Below are 18833 nucleotides of genomic sequence, written 5' to 3'. Positions count from 1 at the left end.
GCCTCGACTGGTGACACCCATCTAGGGGTTTTGTTTTCCATCAGATCTTTATATCTCATCCATACATTAAACAATGCTTTTCTAACAATGTGATTTTTAAAGGCACTATGCTGCTTAATTTTGTCATACCATAAATATGCATGCCAACCAAAAACATTGTTAAAACCTTCCAGATCCAAAATGTCTGTGTTCTCGAGGAGCATCCATTCCTTCAGCCAGCAGAAAGCTGCTGCCTCATAGTACAATTTTAAGTCCGGCAGGGCAAACCCCCCTCTTTCGCAATTGTCACAACTTTGATGGAAAAAGGCATTGGGTTGGATCCTTAGTTAAGAACTTGGGGGTGAATGAGTGTCCCAACCCCAGAATTCTAGGATAAACTCAGAGTACCCCAGTAAAGGGGTCCAAGGGTGGGGTCTGTCCAAAAGCCCTGAGAAAAAGGGCTGCCAGGCAACAGAACATCCTTGAATAACAACAACAACAACAACAACAACAACAACAACAACAATACTCAGGGCTTTTTTTCTGGGGGGAATGCAGGAGGACGTATACCCCTAAACATTTTGTGAATCTTTGTACTTTTGTCCATTTACTGTATTTATCCCCCCCCCCCCATTTGAACTATAAAATGGTGATTTTCTTGAGTCAAAATGAGAGTAACTCTATAAACATTTTTTTTTAATTAGAAAAAAGCACTAATAATACAGTGGTACCTCGGGTTACGAACCCAATTTGTTCCGGAGGTCCATTCTTAACCCGAAACGGTTCTTAACCTGAGTCGCGTTTTCGCTAATGGGGCCTCCCGCTGCTGCTCTGCTGCCGCCACGCAATTTCCGTTCTCATCCTGGGGCAAAGTTCTCAACCCGAGGTACTACTTCCGGGTCAGCGGAGTTTGTAACCCAAAGAGTTTGTAACCCGAGGTACCACTGTAATGATAATGATAATGATAATGATAATGATAATGATAATGATAATGCTATTATTTAAATCCCGACCATCTGGCTGGGTTTCCCCAGTCACTCTGTATGGCTTACAAGCATATATAAAACATAGTAAAACATCAAACATTAAAAACTTCCCGATACAGGGCTGCCTTCTGGCATCCTGGTGGGATTTCCCTGCTAGATCTGCGTCAATGGAGGATATCCTCTCACCAGGACTGACCCTAATGGATATATCAGTCAGCAACTGGGGAGGCTGATTCAGGACACATACCCAATGCCTATGCCAAATCCAATCTACATCTGTAACTAATAAAGTTGTCGCCATTTTGATTCCAAGCTGGTGTCATGCCTTTTTTACTGTATTTACATTGTTAACCCCCCCCCCCCCCCGCCACCGGTAATCACCGCCCTGCTGCAGTCTGCAAATGTTTTCCACCCACCTAGGAAAAGGAAACAAAACAGAACTGTGGCTCTGTATCATTCTTGATACTCCTTACTTACCCTCTTGATGCCTCGTCTAGGCTATAGTACATTTATTTTGTTTGTTTCAGCTACAATTTCTAAAGGTTATTCAGTGTTGCGTATGGTTCAGAAATGTAACATTGGCTGGCGAAGTAGGTTCTGTTCAGTTTGTTTCCCCAAAGAAGATGGTGATAACTCATTCACTGCAACCTAGCATGTAGAAACCACCAAATTGCAGTATTTATCTAGCCATTAATGGCAGATAAGACAGCTTTTATACACCGACTCAGGCAGTGCTGAAGACAGAAAGAGAGTCCCTGTTCACAGGCCTATGGCTAGCAATGTACTAATTAGCCATCAGAGAAGAGGAAGTGCTCATTGGAATAAATGGATGTGTTTAGGCAGCCGCTAGAGCAGTGTTTGAAATTGCAAATCTAAAATGAAAGCAAAGTTTGCAGTGCCTAGTGGGTGTTCTGTTAGCCAATACATCCCTGGTTCCTATTTCTTTTTGGTGGCGATTTAGATTTGATGGCAGGTTTAGAATCCACTTATAGAAATTGTAAAGAAGAACAAGAGTGGAATAAAGGTTAAGAAAACTATTTTCTGAAATAAAATGCATTGCCGTGTAAAGATTATCTTTTCCATTCATATGAAAAAGTTGCTCTATCAGTGCTATTTTTCTACACAGAAAACTGGTATTTAATACTAGGCGCTGTAGGCATGCACAGTGAATGGATAAATCTCACTTGGCCTTGAACATAAGTAGATTATCTGAAAAGTTATTTCATTTTCCCTTTTATAATATTTCCAGTAACTGCCTAATGTTAGCATTTTTGCATGTATTTACTCCTTATCCCCATTTACTAAACTCTCTTGCCTTTGTATACTTAACTATCATTTTTTTCTCTAGCATCTTTCCAATTGTCAGTGAACATTCTTAATAGTCGGTGCATCGGGCATTGGCATCCATTTCTGACCTCCCTTTTTACAAATACACATGCTTAATAAATTGTACAAGGAATCTCATTCAATGTCTTGGGGAATTATGCAAATGAAAGGCTATATTCTCCTCCCAGTGGGCTCTCATTTGCATATGCGTAACTCATGTCAGCTTGAACTCATAAATCCCCAAGATGAAAATACATCTCTGGTGGATTCTGACAAAAGGCTTTCTTAGAAAATGTTAATTAACTACCCATCAAATTCGGGTCATTTAAAACGATTAAAGGAGGAGGGGGGAGGGGTAAATCCATATACTGTTGGCTAGATGCAACTGTGTCTTTTGAATAAAAGATAGTCCATGGGCATTGTAGAGTATCAGCCTTTTTTAGCCACCCTGTAATAATATTGAGCATAGTAATATCTAACAGAAAACTAGTTTAGACTTTACATTTCTTGGCTTACTTAACAGAAATAACTCCTGATGTGTGCAATGTGAGGAGGAACTAAAGTGATTTAGAACTGGCTGTATTAGGGGTGGGTGGGGGTGGGGACTCAGTTCAGAGTGACACCTACAGTGAAAAGAATCTAGGGAGATCTGACTGGTTGCAGTTTTGTATACAGTGGTACCTCAGGTTACAGACACTTCAGGTTACATACGCTTCAGGTACAGACTCTGCTAACCCAGAAATATTACCTCGGGTTAAGAACTTTGCTTCAGGATGAGAACAGAAATCGTGCTCCGGCGGCACAGCGTCAGCAGGAGGCCCCATTAGCTAAAGTGGTGCTTCAGGTTAAGAACAGTTTCAGGTTGAAAACGGACCTCCGGAACGAATTAACCTGAGGTACCACTGTATAGCCTGGCGGCAGCGTGCTACTAACCAAAGCCTGTCCCTTCTGATCTAGTCTTTCTGGCTCATTTGCAATCTTAGTATTGCTACAATGTGGGCATTTCAGTGGACATGCCAGAGGGCAGGGGGAACTGTAGGTTGATTGTGGCAGTCCCTGCCCCAACCTACATACAGTATAGTCATTATGAAGATCAGGCTACACCCTAAATGTGTAGGATATGTACAGTTGTAAGGATGTGCATGCAGTGGCGAAGCTGCATGCTCCACTACCGGGGGCTTAGAGTAGGTGGGGGCATGGCTGCTGCCCCCCACAGGGTTGCACTGTGCGTGTCCAGGGGGGGGGCGCCGCGATGGCACCCTACCGGAATAGTGGTGCCGGGGGCATCCGCTCCCTCTGCACCCCCATTCCTCCACCAGTGTGTGCATGAGCCTTGGACTTCTCCTATCTCCTCCTACTTTGACCTGGCCCTGAGAAGGAGATCAGAAGCGGTTCCTTCTGTTTTTAACTAACTGCAGCTTAGGGTTATGTCCAAACCCAGGCAAACTGTCTTAGTCATAATTCCAGTTTACTGAGTGATGCCAGCTTCAAACCAAGGGTTTGTGGCTTGTTTCAATAAGCTATATTTAAGATTAACCATAGTTTGGGTTTGGAGATAATACTAATTGTAAATGAAAGTTTCTGATCGCTTCCTTGTGTCCACAATATGGAGGGGTAGTGCACAAACCTATTATTACAATTAATTTATTAATCACCTTCTGAACCACCATCTCAATGTGATTTACACATAAAGGTGTGTAGTTTGGGGGTGCTCCTAGATCTACCTCTGTCACTGTACGCTGGGAGTGTCTTTTACAAACTTAGGTTGGTAAGACACCTAGGGTCAGGATAGCTTGACAACAGTTGCCCATGCATTGGTAACCTCACAGCTGGATTACTGCAGTGCATTCTATGTGGGGCCACCCTTGAGGTTGATCCAGAGGCTGAAGGTGTTGCAGAATGCAGAAGCTAGGTTCTTTTTTTGGAGGGGGGGGTGAACGATCACCAGCATATAACGCCTTGCTTGCAAAGTTTGCATGGCTGCCAATTTGATTCTGGGCCAACTTTAGGGTGTTGGTACTAACATATTTCTTTCTCCTGCAAACACAGAACACAAGCTACATGAACTTGCTGTCTTCTTTATACAGACAAGATATCAAAGCTGTGAAGTGGCTCTTGTGTCTTATGTACACAGATCTGGTGCTTAAATAAGGAGTGGATGTGACCAAATGAATCTAATTACCAACTTCAATATAATTATTTTCCCCTAAATGCTAAGAGATTGTAGGAATTTAATAACATCCCAATTTAAACTATATTCCAAAATTAATATATTTTTTATATTTACACTTTTTTAGTGTCAGGGTGAATACCTTCTCTAGCACCTTGTTATGTTGTAAGATTGTTATTTTCAAAATAATTGATATCATCTATAAAATAATTTCAGTGCTTGAAGTAAGCTAAAGCTAACATAACCCACTGAGTAAGAAAAAAAACCCTTCCAGAATTGTCAGTATGCGCTCCCTTTGCGATGTTTAATAATTTATCAAGCCTTGCTGACCCCTAATTGATTGCAAAAGCCAGCAAGTGTTTTAGAAGTCTCTTCCATTCTATCAAACTAGATGGATGTTTTTTCCTGTGAAGCAGAATGTAATCACCCAGAAAAAAATCAATCAGCAGCTGTATGTTAGATATGAGTGTAGTACACTTAGGCCTTCATTCGAAATGCCAGTAGGTGGTTGTTAATTGAGTAGTTCCACTGACTTTAATGGGATTATCATATGAGAGTTGGTTGCAGAATCATTCCATGCATTATTCTCATCTTTAAACAGGTAGAAAAGAGTAACACTCACAGCAATGAAATATTGATATTTCCTAATGCACCAATTTGTTATATGGGATATAACTGCTGCTGTTTCATGTTGCCACATAAGGTCTTAGCTACTTTAAACACACAAGGATGACTCGTGGATCTCTAACCGTTGGATAAATTAATCAGTTTAAAACTGGGTGGTCAGTGAATCACTCAAATAGTAACATATCAAAGGAACAGAATTTGGTTCTCAAAAGAAATGCTCACACATTCACTTCTGCTTTCTCTCTGCTTCCCAGCAGGACATTTGTCCCATTAACTCCCTCCTCCCTCTCATTTATTTCTTTCTGGGTTTGTTAAGCCACAGTTTCCTGTTACTCCCAAACCATGAAATTATGGTTTAAGGACTGGCTACACATCAAGATTGGAAACTGTGGTTTGATCCTGGTTTGCAAACCAATATTTTATACCGTTTACCTTATGCTGGTCTATGACCATCATAAAGTGGTGTTATTGTTGTTGTTGTTGTTGTTGTTATACTGTTTACCAGTCCAGCCATGAGATAAAATTAAAATACAAATTTTCATGCAGATTTTTTTTTAAATCTGCAGGTTAATCCAAAACATGACAGGATGGATTTATGAATAGGCACACACAAGATGGAAATGGACCAGAAATAGCCATCCTTACCTGTGTTTCTTTGACAGTGTTGTTATACACACACACACACACACACACACACACACACACACACACACTGAATTCAGGAGAACAGAGTATGTTACGTACTGTCATATGGCTAAGCTTTTCATTCAATTTCTTTTTGTGGGTTTGGATCAGGCATGATATATAGCCAGTAACCCTAATAGCTTCACAGCAAAGTAATATACGGTGGAGACAGACCTAACTGGGTAGTGTAGCATATAAATTATTTCAACACAATGAGCACACACAGTAAAACTCGAGGGAAAGGGAGTTCAGAGAGGTTCTTCTTCACATTGAAGTAGCATATGATTTAGTGATGCTTAGTTGCTGCAGACCTTGGATATACTCCCTGGTGACCTAGATGCGTGGAAAAGCTGCTTTGTTTTTTGTTTTTCTATGGATTTGCACAGTTGTTGGTCTCTCAGACTCACTGCCATACCTACCAGCCCTTAACACAAATTATGTGAATGTTCTATTCACTTTTAAGTAAAAGATAAGCACATTAGTTTTCAAAAGCAAGTTCTGCCTCTGGCATATCTTATCACTCACTGGGATTGTTTTGAGAAATGCAATATAATTACTTATTTTCTGTGTATGCCTTCCCATGTACCCCATTGCAGAGTATAGTGTAACATAGCTGCCTGATCAGCTGTGTTACTGAGAAGTCTTCTTGGTGGGGAAGAGAAAGCTGCTTTTATTCACATGACAAACATATGGCTAGAAAGAAAATGTGGATTCTTCTTCATTTTAATGGAACATTTTATACCAGTTTAGATGCAATCCTAAGTGCATTTACTCGGGAGTAAGCCCCTTTGAAAACAAGGGATTTACCTTTGAGTAAATTATTCTTTATTCTTATTAGTATTAACTAAACTTATTCCTCAGCTGTTAAGTTGAAAAATATGCATGAATAAATACATTATACCATAGAAAAGAGATGGGGACACTCCGTACAACATATGGGAGACCGCCCCCTCCCAGCAAATAGCAGTATGTATAAATATGCATATGCATACTTTGTTAAGCTTCTAACCTATTGGAACATAGACTCCTAGAAGTTGAGTAGAGTTGAAAGGGACCCCAGAGGGTCTTCTAGTCTAACCCCCTGCAAGGTAAGGAATATGCAGGTGGTCCATATGGGGATTGAACCCACAACCTTGGTGTTATCAACACCATGCTCTAACCAACTGAGGTATCTGCCACCGAGGCCATGCTGTGGAGGAGCCTCCAGGAACACCCAACGTGAAGCATTCTGACCCCGAGCCAGACTCACTGCTGTCACACGGTGGCGTCAGACCTAATCCAGACCCAATCACTGCACCAGCTTGGAGCTGGCTGGCATGGTTATCAGGCCTGATTCCACAATCCTGATTGCATTGTGTTGATTGGTAGGCTGAACAAAATGGCATTTGAGGTTTTTCCAACCATCTCCATGACAGTATGAATCTAGAGGAGGAGCCAGGCTGGTGATCACTTAAAAGTCAGTAATTTGTGGAAAGGTGGAATATAGTCACCTTTTAAAGAACTAAAGAAATAAATAGGAAGGAAAGACAGACGTAGCTATTCAATGCACTATTTGAAGAGAGTTGAAGCAATCTTTCCTGTCCATTACTGAGCATAATGTCATTCTGAGGAAGGAACTGCTTTGAGGTCACATTACAGATAGGAAAGCATTGAGATTAATTTGATTGACATTCAGATGGAAAGGTTAGGTTAGGTTCAAGTCCAAAAAGCTTTAAAATAGTGGAATATGGCATTTGCTATTGATACACCAACTGAATATTCTTTGCCATAAAATTTTTACTTAACATTTCTGAAGCAATGCAATGAATATTTGTGTTTAATTGCATCTGTGTTTCATCTTTACTTTCTGCCTTTCTTGTAGGAATAATGTCTGATCACCAGTTTGGAAATCAATTCGTGTGCAGTGTGGTTGCATCTCACGTAAGCCATCTACCAACAACAAATCTCAGTTTTGTTTGGATTGCCCCACCTGCAGGAACAGGCTGTGTGAATTTTATGTAAGTGTCAAGATACTGTTGCTGATAATGCTAAGGTTCTTTGTAGCATGGCCACAGGAAGTAAAATGCATGTAATTGTTTCAGCCATGAATCTCAACATATGTGGAAAGATTTATCTCCAGTGAATATTTGGTATTGGTAAAAAAAGCCAAACTACCAGTCTTACAAATCAAGAGGCAGATTGCCTGTGTTTTGTCTATGATGGGTAGTTAATGTTCACATTTTTAAGCAACTGCATGGAGAATGGTCAGATTTGCTCTAGCATTAATTGTTGCTCAACAAGCTACCTTCATTAGTTATATTAATAATTTAATCTCCGGACAGCGCTGGCTCCCGGCCTCTTGAGTGAGATGGGCGCACAACCCTAGAGTCTGTCAAGACTGGCCCGTACGGGCAGGGGTACCTTTACCTTTACCTTTACCTTTACCTTTAACACTTGGGGTGGTAACTTTCTTGGCTTACAGAGGAAGCTCATTACAGTTTTAGTACAGTCTTGGAGATAGTTCAAACACTCATAAATAGCTCTATGTAAAGCCAAATAAAGGAAGTGATTTGACCTAGTGCGCCAATTGCTGCCAAGTGAAAATTTGAGTGCAGTGGCTAAAAAATGTACTGCCACACTGCTTGAATTGTTGCCAGGAATTGGCAGACATATATCTGTAAGCACACTGAGTAAGATGATGCTTCTTTTATGCGTCTGTGAGGCTGTGTGGACCAATGTATACATTTCTCAGCCATCCCAGTGTATAGGATGAAACTGCAAACTGAATTTTGTCCTGATCAAGTGAATTCAATTTTGTCCTGATCAAGTGAATTCAATTTGTAGCTTTGTTCTGCAGAAAAACAGGTGAAAGGTGAAAGATTTATACGATCTGAAGAGAAACCAGAGTACAGGTGGGCCTCAGTCTCGTTCTCTGCCACCCCACCACTGCACACTTGCATGCACACATGAGCAGACTTATACACAACCCTCTGTGACAGAAAAGTTTGTTTGCTGGGCAGTTTGGGTCACCAAGTGGTTTTTTTTCCTGCCAGCAAACGGTTGACTGGCAACAGCGTCTGATTGGCCAAAGTTCCGGGGGAGGGAAATGATTGGTTTGGAGAGGTTAGACAGGTTTCAGCTTGAGAGAGAGGGTGAAGGGTTTCTGAGGGGAAAAGGAGATATTTACTGAGGAGACTATCCATAGGGAGAGGACAGAGCCTCACAGCTGGGATACTTTGTATGGAGTATGGACCCAGGCTGAGGGTCTGGGGAACGTATCCAGACAGGAGTGTTCTGGGAGGGCTGAATCTGAGCCAGGAGAGACAGATCCGGTGTCTCCCTGGGTGTCAGTCTAGCCAGGAATGGAGAATTCTTCTAGGTACATAAGACTCCCAACCTAGTAAACAAGGGGAGAGGGGATCCCCTGGGTCTGTAATACCATTTATAATACCTCAGGTGTGGGATTGTTAAGACGGGGTAACTGAGGAAAAATGTCCCTCACTCATGAACCAAAGGATTAAGCTGTGAAGGAAGTGTTGTATTATCTAAGTGACAGACACTGATTTGAACATTTTACCATCTTTTCTGGAAACCTGAATATTTATCTACCTGAAGTGTCCCGACTAATGTTTAGTAACTGAAGTTTAAGAAGAGTTGTACCTATAATATTTATAGGTTATGTGTTTAAGCCTGAGACATCTTATAGTTAAAGTAACTAAGTTTAATTCTACCTGAAAGAACTCGTTTCCTGACCCACTTTGTGTCAAAAACTCCCTTTGTTTAATAAAACTTTTCGTGTTTGTTTGATCAACTCCTGCCTTAGACTCTAAATCATTAAGTTTTCCCTCACACAAGTCCCCCACTAGATAATCTGGGGTAAATTGTAGAAATTCGTGTAATTGGTGTACCGTGAAGTAGTCGCACTAAATTTAATTGAGAGCTGGCCCAATGGCGCCAGGGTGAGAAGGTGCCTTTCCGCCGTCTCACCTTCATCCCTCTTCAGGTCTCCCATGCAGATCGGCTGAGTAGGCGGGGTTATTGGCCACTTGTCAAATGATTGATTTGATGACTAGGGCAATTTGCATCTCTGTCAGGATGCTGGTGTCTGCTGTCCGCTGTCTACTGTCTCTGCATTGTTGTTGTTTTATTTCTGCCGCTGTTACGAAAATTTGTGGAGACTTGGAGGAGCAGAACAATTTGCTTGGGGAAACTGGATGAGGCCCCCACACTGAGAGTTAGTCATCCCTGGGATAAATGATGCAGTTGACAATTCTTGTTCTTAGTCCAGTCTTCAGCGTGTTGTGAAGTTGGTGCTTTGACTCATAAACTTGGATTTTCCACTGGCAGTGACCTCATTATGGGAATTGCATTCTGTTTCTGGTATCCGCGCCAGTGTAAAACACACATGAACACTTGATCCAGGAAGGCTTTGTCAACAGCCTATTACGCACTGGCACAAGGCCAATCTGCAAGTGAGTTGTGGTGGATGCCAAATCATGCAAGGAACTTAAAAACTGTTTCAAAGAATTCAAGAGCATCACAGAGTCACTACTGCAGCTCACTACTGCATGTTTGGAACCCTCCAGTATATTGGACGTCCCTAAGTTTTATGCACAATAATAATGACCGCTGCCCGCTTAAAATGGGGGGCGCCCTTTGCGTGGATGCGTGCAGCCCCTAGATCTGGAGCGGCTCCAACAGCATAGGCTTGGCTTCGCCTTCTCTCAGGTGGGATACCTGGAGGTCTCCGCCTACCTCAGTCAGTTGTCCAATCCCACCTGGGGGAAGCGTTGCCAAGGAGACCAGGCCAGGTAGGGGAGGGATTACCTGCCCACACAATAGAGGGAGGATCTTACCTGGGAATCCTCACTTGGCTCCAGAGCTTCTCCCACCCTACCCACCCTCTGTTAATGTCTTATTTTGCAGGTTAACTTTTCTTCACAGGTTTTGCAGGATAACTTTTCTTCACAGGTATGCGGGCGCTGCTGCGTAAAGGTCGCTGTTAAAGGGCCGGAAAGGAATTTCCCTGCATTGGCAGGTTTCGCCTTTCCCGTAGCAAAACGTCACAACTTTGGCGGTATCAAGCCTTGGGCGGAATCCTTTTGTCCATCTTCCTCTTTGCGGCGGCGATAGCAGGGTTCCCTGTCAAAGGGGTTTTCTGAAGGGAGGCTTTGGCCGTACGCCAAAAGGTCGTCATTGCTCTCCCCTGCGGCGGCGGTGTTACGGGGGCGGCTATCTCTGCTTGAACATATGTTCTCCAGAGCCGGCCCATCCCCCCCCACACACACTGGATAACCCTGATGCTCCCTAGGTCCCCGGCTGGGGACTGGGGAGGGAGAACGCCCAATGCCTGAGCCAAGGTCTACCCACATTTGAAATTTAATAAAGTTGTGGCCAATTTAATCCCATAGCACGTTGTCTTGAGTCGTTATTCCACATGACAGGGGGACCGCGCGGGATCTGGGGACTCCGCCTGTCCACGCAAAGGTGTGATCTCACTAAGCTCCCATTGACTTAATGCATCTATTCACACTAAGGTAACCCAACACTATTATCTTGCCATTGCAGAGAAATGGTGGCTTGCTTGAGTTTATGGTTGAACTCAATAATGAAGAAAGGACTTCAGCTCATTTCCTTGACCACTAGATTACACTAGCATAAGAGATTTCCTCCTCACCTCTATAAAATGACGAGATTTCACTCCCTTTATATTGCTATCCTCCATGTTTTATCAGCTGGCAACTTTGGTTTTTTTTCTTTCAGTTTTTTTATTGTTTTTCCAAAAAGTTTTTAAAACAAACATATATAAACAAACAAACAAACAAACATAAATCTCAACCATATTTAAACCAAACTTGGTGTCATTGTTAAGTGACTTCCTCGTATCCCTCTGGTTGAATTTCAGTGTATAACGTTTTTAACAGTTTTCCAAAACCTAAATTCTTAAAAATTTAACTTAAACACTTAATATCTTTCTGTCTTTCCAATTCAGCATTAAACATATTAATTCATCACATTACATATCTAAATCCTAAGCCTATCAGGTGTTTGCAAGCTTTTCCAATTAATTTAACTTAACATATTTAACTAAGTAGTCTTTAAATTTCCTCCATTCTTCCTGATAGTCCTCCTCCTGGTCACGGACTCTTCCAGTCAGGTCGGCCAGCTCCGAAAATTCCATCATCTTCATCTGCCAATCTTCCACTGTTGTATTTTCTTGTGTTTTCCACTTCTTAGCTAATAAAATTCGAGCAGCAGTTGTGGCATACAAAAATAATTTAACATCTTTCTTTGGCAATTCCATACGTGTTATCCCAAGTAGAAAGGCTTCTGGTTTCTTAATAAATGTATATTTCAACATTTTTTTCAATTCATTATAAATCTTCTCCCAGAAATCTTTCACCTTGGGGCAGGTCCACCACATATGAAAAAGGGTACCTTCTTTTTCTTTACATTTCCAGCAGAGATTATCACTGTTGTGATAAATCTTTGCTAATTTTACAGGGGTTAAGTACCGTCTATACATCATTTTCATAATATTTTCCTTTAATATCATACATGCAGTGAACTTGACCCCTTCCACAATCTTTCCCAGTCTTCAAACATTATATTATGTCATACATCTCTTGCCCAGTCTATCATTACTGATTTAAATCGGATGGCAACTTTGTTTTGATCCTCTCCAGCTTGCAAGACTTGGCATAAAACACAGTAAATCTCTCCTACTAGGATCATCAAATCTACAGATAGCAATTCTTATCTTTTGAGTGACCTGGCTTATGTGGGATGGGGGGATGACAACATATTCTGCTCTTCATTGGGTGGGTGGCTGGGTGTGTTTTAAGATATATGAATACTTACTTGGTTCTGTTACATTATGCTATATGAAGAAACCTGTATATGCTAAATGATATCACAGTGTACCACTGTGTAAAATAAGAAGTTTGTGTCTACTTCAATACGTGCTCTATAAACAATACTGTCTTCACTCATGCAGGATCAGGTTTTTTTTAAAAAAAATTAATTTTCTCATTTTACAAACTTATAACGATACAAATTTACACATCCAACTTAAGATACCAAATATTATTATAGACCCCACTCTCCTCTTTCTGCAGTTGCTTATGTCATATATTTTACCACTGCATATCCAATTTAAATCTATTTATTATTCGTCCTTTATACTCAATTTTAATTATTTTATTGCTCATTTGTAATTCAATCCTGCCAGCGTTGGAAGCTGTTTATGATAGTTCTTCAGATAATCCTTAAACCTTCCCCATTCTAAGTTAAAAAGTCTCTCTTCTTGATTTCTTATTCTTCCAGTAAGTTTCTCCATTTCTGCATACCATGCAGGTCCAGTTTCCAAGGTGATTTCCAAAGGAACTAGCATGCCTGCAACACAGCTGAAAGTGGACATTTCCAGTCTGCCTCAGTGATAGACTGATTGTGCCATAATTACATGGCCAAAAATCACAGCAGTTGGGGGAGATTGTTGTGAGGCCTCTTTCACTCTGTATAGTGCCATCCATTATGCTTGTCAAAATTCATTTTGCTGCTGTAGTGAGGGCATTTCCCTTTCCCATACTGTAGCTAGCATGCAAATATAAATATATGCACATTTATTCTATTACTGAAGAACAAAAAGAAACAGGTGCATTGTCAGGGAGCTTGTACCCAGGTGGTGAAATAATGGTTGCTGATATGCTTTAAAAAAATAAACCTAACACCTTCCTTCATTAGACAATAAACAATACACTCTCTTCTTATGGAATAGCCAGAGAATTTTATGTAACTAACTTCACTGACAATAAAACCACACTATGTGCAAACACGGAGCATTAGTGGAGGGGAAATGTTCCTCTTAAACAGAATATACTTCAGCGTTAGCCACCACAGACAAGCTAAACTTCTCATAATATTAATGATTCTGATAAGATTGAAACTCTTAGGCCAAACTGGACAGCGGACATTCATCCAGTAAAACATTTGTGGCCAAAGTAGGTAAAGAAGACAAAAGTACTAGAACTAGGGCTGCATTTTATTTAGTACAGATCTCAGCAGTGGCAAACACTATGCAGAAGCAATTATAACTCCCCGATATTTGCTAGTGGTTCCTCATCCAGCCAGGGGTATACACTGCCTCAGTGGAATTGCAATCCCTAGCTGGATTGGGGCATTAGAAAAACTACAACTAATTTCAAAAGCATGTTGAAGCATGTGTGAGAGAAGGAGTGGAAACCTGTTTTCATCTTTTGATTTCCAGTTAGTACCATTTTCTCCTATGTTTTATTTACTATTCAGCATCCATCATGGGCAGAAATACATGTTACATCAGGGTTAGGAAATCTGTGGTCCTCCATGTTGTTGGGCTCCAAACTGGCCATGCTGGTGGGAGTTGGAATCAAGCATCATCTGGAGGGAAGCGAGTTCCACATCCCTGCATTATACACCCCTTCAATGGCCACCTCTGTTCAGGAAAAATGAACATCAGAAGGGGACAGTTTAGAGTTGGGGAAGAGTCATCCTTTCATCCCTTCATTCTTTTCCATCTGCAGCTGTGCTAGTCAAGGCCAACTTCCTGAAGCTACTTGTTCCTAACAGAAGCTGCCATCAGGGTTTTGTTACATGTGTTTCTGTGTAACATGTCACTTGCGCCATTTGAGTGCGTTTTGGAGGAACCCTTCAGCCATCCCTGGTTTAAAAAATCCTACCACGCCGTAAACAGTTAAGGTTAGCATCATGTGTAAAAAGTGTTCAACATGGAGTGAATTAGCATCTGGGAAAGTCGAGAGTCATGTTTATCAATGAGACTGGAAAATAAGCCTCCCTGCACTGATACTGGGACGAGAATGACTCTGCTTAGTCTTAGCTCACTCTTCATGTTAATTCATCTCCAACCTCTCCACTGACACAGATCACAGGTCTGCTAATTAGTTCCCAGTATTTTGTAATGCTGGTGTTTATTCCTTGAGAACTGAACAGAAGCTACCAAACTGTCCTTGAGAGCTATAAGAAGATAACAGCTTTCAAATACCATGGCCATGCCCTGGATTTCATCACTGGGCCTGCCTGCTATTAAGAAAAACTATTAGAAAACTTCAGCACAAATGATAAAAAATAAAGATGAATGGCTGACATTTATCCTTAGAGCCTCTCTAAACAGCATATGCTTCATTAGCTGATAACCATGCTTTTTGATGCTCAACTTGAGCCAAGGAACATTAATTAAACTGCTTTTTGCTTGACAAAAGTTCATAGGTTATGGCTGTGCAGTGCTTTTTTTACCATTCTATTCATCCTAAATTGCCCGATAATCACTGAATGCCAAGCCTTTATTTTACACTGACCAGACCTGTGCTAAAGACAATCCCAGCTACTATAAAAATGTTAAAAGGAGGCTAGTGCTAAGATGTGCAGTTGCCACCCAAAAAAAGGAACCATGAATCTAGTTCTATTTTCCCCACCCAGAGCACATTGCAAAATACCTGCTCACCTGGGGCTCCAGAAGGGGTGGCCATTTGATGCCACCCTCCTCCAGAAGTGACAGACACATTGTTTTGAGCGGGCCTTGCCCACATGCCTACTGGGGCATGGGCACAGGGGCTGTGTCCTGCCCACACCTGGGGTATTTAGGAGGGTGACCTGGAACAGACCACCCTCTTGGCTGATTAACACAGAATTTGTCTCCCTCCCACCCAGACTGTTAGGGGCCAGCTTGGTGGGGAAGTGGACAAGTGGCGTAAGGACCTTGCTTTGGTTAACTGGTCAGGGAGGGATTTTCTCCTGCAAGCAAATTGGCCATCTTGCAGGTTTCTGCCTACCTCATAGCAACCATCACAACTTTGGTGGATACGGCATTGGGCTGAATCCATAGTCATGCAGATATCCTGTTAAAGGGCTCCAGGAGTCTACATGGGGACCAATTGGGGGGGGGCTGTGTGGGGTTGTGACACCCTCTGCAATTGATAGCAACTGCAGTAAGACTGCTGGGAATGTTGACTTTGGAGTCCTGGCTGCAGCTAGTCTTCCATGTTCAACACTAAATTACACCAGTATTACTGAGGAAATCTACATAGAACGATCCTTAATGCTTTTCAATTAGACATTGCTGTTACAGTTTGGTACTTTGTGCTCACATTCGTTTGTCATTGGCAATGATAATGACTCCTAAGCAGAGACAGCCATGCCATAATACCTTTGAATGTTAAAGCCCCACACTTTAATAAATGACTTTGCATACTATGGTTGCAAAAATGATTTCCATTACTTGAAAATTGCCCAAGCAAATTGTGCTTGATATTCTAGATGAACTTACTACAGAAAGTCCCATAACTACATTATGGGGGAAATTTCCATTTTTAGTAGTAAATTTCCAGTAGCAATTATATGTTGTGGAAAAATTAATGCCTCATATTTGAAATATTGGCAATATTTAGTCACCAAAGACAACGGCACTTATTTTGTTTAAAGCAACATCAGACACCCTGCAATGAGCTTACAATGAGGGGACCTGTTCTATGACATGTCATGTGCTTATGTACATTGTAAATCTTCTTAGCTTTGCAGGCTGCAGATGCCAGCTGTTGTGTTCATATGCAGCTTTAAACCATTGTTTAGTATTATGAGAAGGAATCGCAGCAATCCCTGGCCTTCTGAACTTTCCTCTCCCCTGTCCTCTTCTACAGCAGCCACCAAGGAAGAGACTGGAAGTTTTTGCTTCAGTTTTGCATTAACCACAGTTGTACCATGTTGTCCAAATCCTAAACTGTAGTTAATCTAACTGTGGCTTGTTGGAATAAATCAGCTTCAGAACCTATTTTATTTCCTGTTACACGTATACATTGCCATAATGTTATAGTAAATCACTTTTGGGGCCCCCAAAATGCAGTATGTAATTTTTATTAGGGTGTACTGATGTTATATATGTTTATATAACATAAAAAATCACTATAGGGGCTTTTTACAACAATAAAACTAAAAGCAAAACTAAAAACCTTGTTAACCAGGAGACAACTTGGAAAACATAATAGGTGTTCCAGCTCCCCATCATAATTTCCTAAGAAAGCTCATAAATACTAAGAACAATTTACCTTAACTGATAGGATCTTCCCCAATATCTCCAATTTCTAAACTGTGTTCTGGGGAATCTAGGCATTGCTAAGAAGCTTTCTATGAGTTTCTCATTGAGATGTTTACTAATAAGCAGATAGGTTTCTCGGAAAGAAATCTTGGACATCACAGCTGTTCCTCCCTACAACACACAGCCATGAGGTGTGTTCTAAGGACACACTCACAGGTTGTATGGGGCAATGATAAGGCCCAGCTGGTCCGGCTAGTGCTCCTAACGAAGTGGGCTTATGCTATGCCCTATGCTTTGAATTCTCTATGGCACTTTAAGGACCTTCTGAACGTTTAAAATTGCTTTTAAGGCTGAATTTATGGGATAGGTACACTATTGTTCTTTTTATTTGTTTTTATCATATTTTCATTTTACGACTGGATGAACCACTTCAGATGATGGTGGTTGTTTTGAAATAAAAAAAGTGGTATACAGTACAAATTCTTTTAAATTAAAAAAATACATAAAAATCAGCAAGGGTAATTTTTCCATGAAAACCTATGGTTGTTTTCCGCATCTCATACTGTGTATATTTCAGTGGGAGAGTGTGGGAGTGCTAAGCACATTCTTAACTTCCTTGTTGAAATACAATTTAACTGCTTAGCTGAATTATACTATTTTTGTGTGCCAGGGAAGTTAATATAGAACGATAGGAAATGTCTGTAACACTGGCTTGCAAACCTGCAATGAACCCATGATGCAGAAGAGCCACAGTCTAGTCAGATCTTGGGCTGGGAAAGGGGAAAACCAAGTATTCATTTCCAATTTGATCATGTCACTGTAACTTTCCAATAATAGAGTCCTCGTGTTGCTAACGTGTTTTTTTGAGGATTTCGGATACTCTCTTCCAGATATGTAATTTACGTGTCTGTGTCTCCGATTGTTTCTGGTGGAGGACAACTGTGCCTACAGATATATCTGTGCAAACAATATGTAATGCAAATAGAGAGGCTTAAAACATTTATAGAAACATCCAGCAAGATTACATGGTCTGTTTAGATACTTTTGACTGTGGCAGAAAAGTGACATGCTGTCTGAACACACCACATTTCCGTGGTAAACCACTGAGCTAGAATGTCTCTTCAGTTTGTTAAAAATAGCAAGGTGAATATCCCATTGGAGAATTATGTAAAGACTGATGTACTGCGCTTAATATCTCACATATCAGACATGGTCGAGCTCAGATTTGCCTGAGTGTCGTATCTTCTCTATTGAGCTGGCAGTGATAGGTTGGAATCCAGGAGAACTCCCAGATTACAAACTCTTCCTTCAGGGGTAGCGCAACCTCTCACATAACAGGTTGTGCACCTAATTCCTGGGCTGCCCTGGGTGGGAAGAAAGGGGGAGCAGAAAAATTATTTGTGCATCCTTGTCTAATCTTGCACCTTTCTAAAATTTATTTATTGGTGTTTGTGTTTTCTTTTTGTAAATCTACTGAAGAATAATATAAAACTTTGTAGTGATTTGTTGGGTCTCTGGACTGTAATAAAGATTGATTGATTGATTGATTGATTGATTGATTGATAATATAAAACAAAAGCAGGATTAGGGCGGTGGGCTGTGTCCCATTGGTATAGTGATAGTGGCACTCTCCCTTCTTCTGATAGAAAATGCTTTGGGGGGTGGGTTGTGGAAGGTCACTTGTGGGAGAATGAGATTTGTCCCTGTTTTCATCTGAGGAACGTTGGAGGGCATGTTACAGCGTTACATAACAGATTGCCAAAGTCCTGTTCGTATCAATAAACATTTTAAGAACATTTGCAGCCATTTGAAAAACATCATACATAGAGAGAAAATTGCATATTTCTGCATTCATTCAGAACAATGGCGAATTAACCAGCTGGTTTAAGAATCTGCTGCAAGAAGCGGGGAGGGGAAGCCACTGCTTGGCACTGACCCGCCTCAAGAAGTGTAGAGCCAAGCATTCCAGACAACAAGCACACATTGATTGCAGCCAGAA

At 41.1% G+C, this 18833-nt stretch overlaps 1 protein-coding gene across 2 annotated transcripts in view; it reads left to right on the top strand.

Moving 5' to 3' along the window:
• Positions 1-18833, top strand: part of RELN (reelin) — a 304253-nt gene that overhangs the window by 62595 nt on the left and 222825 nt on the right. For both annotated transcript variants that reach the window (XM_077935775.1, XM_077935774.1), the window contains exon 3: positions 7634-7769. In XM_077935775.1, the coding sequence (XP_077791901.1) occupies positions 7634-7769 (136 nt within the window). The remainder of the gene's footprint in view (positions 1-7633; positions 7770-18833) is intronic.

The sequence above is a fragment of the Podarcis muralis genome, chromosome 10 (genome assembly GCF_964188315.1).
Source record: "Podarcis muralis chromosome 10, rPodMur119.hap1.1, whole genome shotgun sequence".
Taxonomy (NCBI): domain Eukaryota; kingdom Metazoa; phylum Chordata; class Lepidosauria; order Squamata; family Lacertidae; genus Podarcis; species Podarcis muralis.
Note: the sequence above shows the minus strand (reverse complement) of the source record. Positions and strands in the feature narration are given on the sequence as shown.